This window comes from Brachionichthys hirsutus, chromosome 24 (assembly GCF_040956055.1).
Source record: "Brachionichthys hirsutus isolate HB-005 chromosome 24, CSIRO-AGI_Bhir_v1, whole genome shotgun sequence".
Classification (NCBI taxonomy): domain Eukaryota; kingdom Metazoa; phylum Chordata; class Actinopteri; order Lophiiformes; family Brachionichthyidae; genus Brachionichthys; species Brachionichthys hirsutus.
Window position 1 is genome coordinate 4,164,174 of NC_090920.1, and position 5,117 is coordinate 4,169,290.

Here is a 5,117-nt window from a genome sequence, read left to right on the forward strand (position 1 = left end):
CTAAGAGTGTAACACTTCCATTTATATCCATAAGAACTGCAGTACCGGAGTAACACACACACACACAGATATACTGTATGTACTGCTAGGGTAAAATATTCTCATGTATATTACCACATACATAGCAAACACTATACAGGCCATGTTAAACACAGAGTACAGCGGATCCCCTCTCGTTCATATTTATTGATCATCCTTGATTTGCACTAAAAACGATAGTGCTCAATGTCGGAGTAGAAAAACAGGAAGTCACAGAAAAAGCCGTGGGCTTTCACGTCTCTATAAATGTCCTCGAGGGCAGACAGGCTCCTGCCCCCCCCCCCCCCTCCACCATCACACACCTGCCCCAGATGCCGTTAAGATGCCAAGATGAAGCTTCTCCTCCAAACACCACCTGCCAACACTTTTTCGTTTCTGGAAACATCTCGCCAAAGTTCGGAGGAAGTCGGAACGGAACCATCCTTCCCAAGAGTCGCGTTTGAACACATCTTTGATTTCCTCTTTCGTGGAAGCTGCTCAGAACAGACCCTTTATTTGTTTGGTGTTGGGACCGATGCGTGCGAGTGTTTCCATGTGGCCGGGACGACGATGGGCGTGGCCATTACTGAAAAGCCTAAAAGCCAAGGGCTTAACAAAGCTTGAGGGTTTCCAGATGTACCAAGCCTTGTGTGTGTGTGTGTGTGTGTGTGTGTGTGTGTGAGAATCTGGAGACTGATGGTCTGCCGGCAGACTGGGACTTGAAGCGAGGTCCAGCAGGTGACGGAAACACCAGGCCCGGTAGGAGCGGTCGTCATGGCGAGGGACTCAAGTGCTAAGACTAAACAAACAAACAAAAAAAAAGGTGCGTTTGGAACGAGACTCGTCAAACAAAAGATGACTTGAACTTCGACCGGAGGGCTATCTGTGACCGTCGGTTGTCCTGTCCAACCCTACCATCACCGATAATCCTGTTCCGTTTTAGAAAAACTGTAGAAGTGCCTAAAGAAATGAAAAGACAACAACAACAACACGCATCCAGAGCGCAACGCTGAGTCACAGACGTGAACCATTCAGCGGGTCGTTGGGTTCTAGTAACCGCTCGTAACACAAGTGACTTTACGGGAAAAGACAAAGAAGTTGAAGAAACGACAAATCGAACCGGCTTCGTGGAATGTTCGGTCGTTTCTTACCATGGTTTGAGTAGTTTACACGAAGAAAACACAACAACGTATTTGTAAACTGTGTAATGTGTGTAAAGTGTCTCTTATTCACGGATCTAGAAATGTATTCAGAGGTCATTTAAACTTGGTGTTGCGTCTGTCCTGGAGGGTCGTCTCCATCTCTACGCAGAACAATCATTTGTTTCCTTCTCTTAAACCGTTATTTTACCGTTAGACCATATTCTCCTTTATTTTTAATGCCGTGTTTAAAAAAAAAAAAAGTGATTTCCAATTTGTCAAACATTCTGATGTAATTTCATGGTGCTTGATTAACATTGACAATCCATAATCGCCGGCGAGTCCTTTGGCTCTGGTTTCATTTTGGGTTGCGTTCGCTCTGGTTGTCTCCACGTTATGATTTGTGTGTGTTTGTTTTGTGGAAGGTGGTGAAAGTTCTATTTTGTTGTAATTTATCTTGCGTTACTTTTGGTCAAAGTTCAGTCAGAAACGACGTTAACTATTTTGAAATGAATGTAATTTATTGATCTGCGCTCCGTTCCGCACGGCGAGGTCTGACCTGTCAGCCGAGCGGATGAGAAGGGGGGTGGGCTTTGAGAGTCAGCCCACCAATAGGAAGCTACTGGATCTTTCTTGCCTTCTCATTGATAAAAAGATCAGAGTTTAAAGAGTTGCTTGTGTCGTTTGGAAAAAATGTTTATTGTATAGATGACATTTTACCAAAAAAAAAAGAGAAGAAAATTTCAAAAAAGATGTACTTTTCACTCTAGTATAATAGTATTTCATAACAATAATAAGTTGTTGCCGTGGCAACAAAATGTTGCAAATACTAAAGTTCGGTATTTTTGTAAATGACATTGTTAAGTTGATTTTTTTCTTTTTTGCTAGAACACTGTACACAAGTAGATTGTAAAAGAAGATTTCTTATTCTTCACGGAGATTATGACAATAATCTAATATTTTCATTAGCCAATAACAGCCTCTATAGCGCTGTGACTGTAACACTTAAATAGGTTTAAAGTCATTAATGTTACATAGATATATATATATATCAAATATAAATATATATATGAGAAATAAATCATCTATAAATTAATAAGTTCAGATTTTGCCCTGACAAAGGACCTTTAGGTTCCACGCTGAGACATTTTAATCGACGTATCAATAGAGTTAAGGATTGCACTTTCCGTGTCGTTAAAGATATGATCTGTTTCCTTTTAAGGGTTTCGAGGCGTCCCCCTGCGATTAGAGCAAATCGGATTATCAATCAAAAGCAGGAAACAACATGTTGCATGAGGACATGACATTTTCTTTTCCGACTTAACATTAACATCCTGAATGTTTCTAGTGAAAAACAAAAAGTCTGTAAAAAAAAAAACGTGACTGAAGAGTCAGACAAATGTGAGCACTTTGAGCAGACTCGGTTTATCCAAACACTCTGCCTTATCTTGAGTCCAGTGTGCTTAAGGTTTTCTGTTTCTAAGAGAAAACGGATTCAAAAAGACCCTCTTCCCAAATCCCCTCTCAGTTTCATTTCAAACGTGTATCTTTATATCAAAAACGTTGTTTTTTTTAAAGGTAATAAGGTTCGGAAGGCCAAAAGGGTGTCAGCCACAGCTTTAACCGGCAGGTGGCGCCACAGCTGAGACTGCGGCGCTGCGGCACCTTCTACCAATACAGACAAATTGACAGGAAGGCCCAAAAAGGATTTATAATTTCAGTGTTTTTATTTTTAATGTTTTTATTTTGTGCTATTTTATGTTTCTATAGTCAAATGTTTCTTTGGTTCCAGCAAGATTGTGTAAAATCTATTGAAAGAAAGAAATAAAGAAATTCAAGTTCAATCAAATATTGTGTCTCACTCATTTCAGCCCCCCCCCCCCCATTTAAATAATGTCAGTGGCTCCTAGTTTTCACTGGGGTGGGGGGGGGGGGGGGCACTCAGTGTACTTTACTCTAATATATAAATAATAAATAAACTTGCTCAGAGGCCAAGGCAGCTTTAAACATGCCGGTAAGGGAGAGGCTGACCTGACGTCATTTCCGGTTGATCTTTGATTATTATCTGCTCTCAGCGCCCAGATTGGACTTCATCGGTTTTATTCTTATATACTCTGTTCAATCTATATATAATATATAATATATATATTCTCTCTGTATAATGGAGAAATGCAGGTTTAAAATAATAATTTATAAACTGCCGCTTTGCTCCGCCTCCCCATAAATAAGGAACATAAATGTAGTTTTGATGTTTGTTGTTATCTCAGATAATAAGAACATGGAATGAAGCGGGGGGGGCTTTTCATGGGGGCTGACATCTTAGTTTCAAGCATCCTCTCATCCTCCCGTTGTGTTTGCGTGGCACCCCCCCCCCCCCACCCTTTCCAGGAAATAGCAGCATCCAGTGGATGCGCCGGAGCCCCCCCCCCCCCCCCCCCCGTGTGGAGCAATGTGGTGCCGGCATTACGTCCACAGAGACGCGCCGTCTTGTTTCTAATAATAGCCGATCCCATGTTCGCCACGCCGCCGCCTCATCGCGTAATGGACGCGCGTGGAACGGACGCGTGGGAATCCTCCAGCAGGCGCTCCGGCCGCGCGTCCCCGCGTCTAACCCGCGCGCGCCTCATCCACCGACGGCTGCGTGAGGAGGAGGAGGAGGCGGAGGAGGAGGAGGAGGAGGATGCGCTGATGCTCTGCGTGCCAGGCGCGCCATGCGGGAGTACAAGGTGGTGGTGCTCGGCAGCGGGGGGGTCGGCAAGTCCGCGCTGACGGTCCAGTTCGTCACCGGGACGTTCATCGAGAAGTACGACCCCACCATCGAGGACTTCTACCGGAAGGAGATCGAGGTGGACTCGTCACCGTCGGTGCTGGAGATCCTGGACACCGCCGGTACCGAGCAGTTCGCGTCCATGCGGGATCTGTACATCCGGAACGGGCAGGGCTTCATCCTGGTCTACAGCCTGGTGAACCAGCAGAGCTTCCAGGACATCAAGCCCATGAGGGACCAGATCATCCGGGTGAAGCGGTGAGACAAGGCCCGGGGGGGGGGGGGGTATTGATTTATTGATTTATCGATCAGGTTCATAATCCGGCATTCCTCATCTCGCTATAATTCACTCCAGGAATCATCATCTTCCTCCTCCTCCCTCCTCCTCCTCTTCCTCCAGCGTTTCATCTGTTGTTCATTACGCGCCCAGCTGGGGCTCACCTGTTCTGCATAAACCCGCTGACCCCCCCCCCCCCCCCCCCCTGATGTTCTTTGTCTCTCACGCATGACTAACCCTGGATGGCTTCCATCAGTCCACTGAGCTCATCTGGGGGGGGGGTCCCTATCTTTATCTTTATCTTTAGATCTGGATTCAGAAAAAGAAGCAGATCTGGAAATGTTTCTCAGAATTTTCTCATATTTTGTTTCTGTTTTTTGGGTTTTTTTCCCCTAAATGTGCAAAAACAAAAACGTGTCACCAGGTAAACACGCAGGTGAGGGTGTCACGCAAATGCGTCAGGGTGCGTTCAGGGACGACTGTGTAAAAGGGAAACAGAGCCCTCAAATAAATACATAAATAATCATCTATTTAAAATAGGCATCGTTTAGAAAGTAATTTTATTATCTTGAGTTAATGAATAATTAATTAAATGTCAGGTCTGCCCTTAGCTTAGCTTAGCATAAATGCTATAGGCAGAGGGAAACAGCTAGCATGGCCCTAAAGTTAAACAACAACAAAGGAGGGGCGGGGCTGTGGCGTTTTGATGACGCGCTATTGGAGCGGCCAATCAGGAAGGATCTCCTCGATGACGCTTTCTAGTCGTAAAATAACTTATTTGAAGATTCCTGAGTGATATTGATCTCACTCAGGAGCGGTTTATGATTGAACCTGCGTCGATCGATGACGTCACGGCGACGGGGGGGGGGGGGGGGGGGGCTCCTCTGGTGCAAAAACCTTCCAGAGAAACTCCATC

General features: G+C 44.9%; 1 protein-coding gene across 1 annotated transcript; it reads left to right on the forward strand.

Moving 5' to 3' along the window:
• Positions 1 to 3,868: 3,868 nt before the first annotated feature.
• On the forward strand, positions 3,869 to 4,186 carry LOC137911880 (ras-related protein Rap-2a-like). Its single transcript, XM_068756223.1, has one exon. The coding sequence runs from the start codon at positions 3,869 to 3,871 to the stop codon at positions 4,184 to 4,186; it is 318 nt and encodes a 105-aa protein (XP_068612324.1).
• The last annotated feature ends 931 nt before the right edge of the window (positions 4,187 to 5,117 follow it).

Coding starts and splice junctions, on each gene's coding strand:
- LOC137911880 (XM_068756223.1), top strand. CDS start 3,869: ATGCGGGAGTACAAGGTGGTGGTGCTCGGCAGCGGGGGGGTCGGCAAG.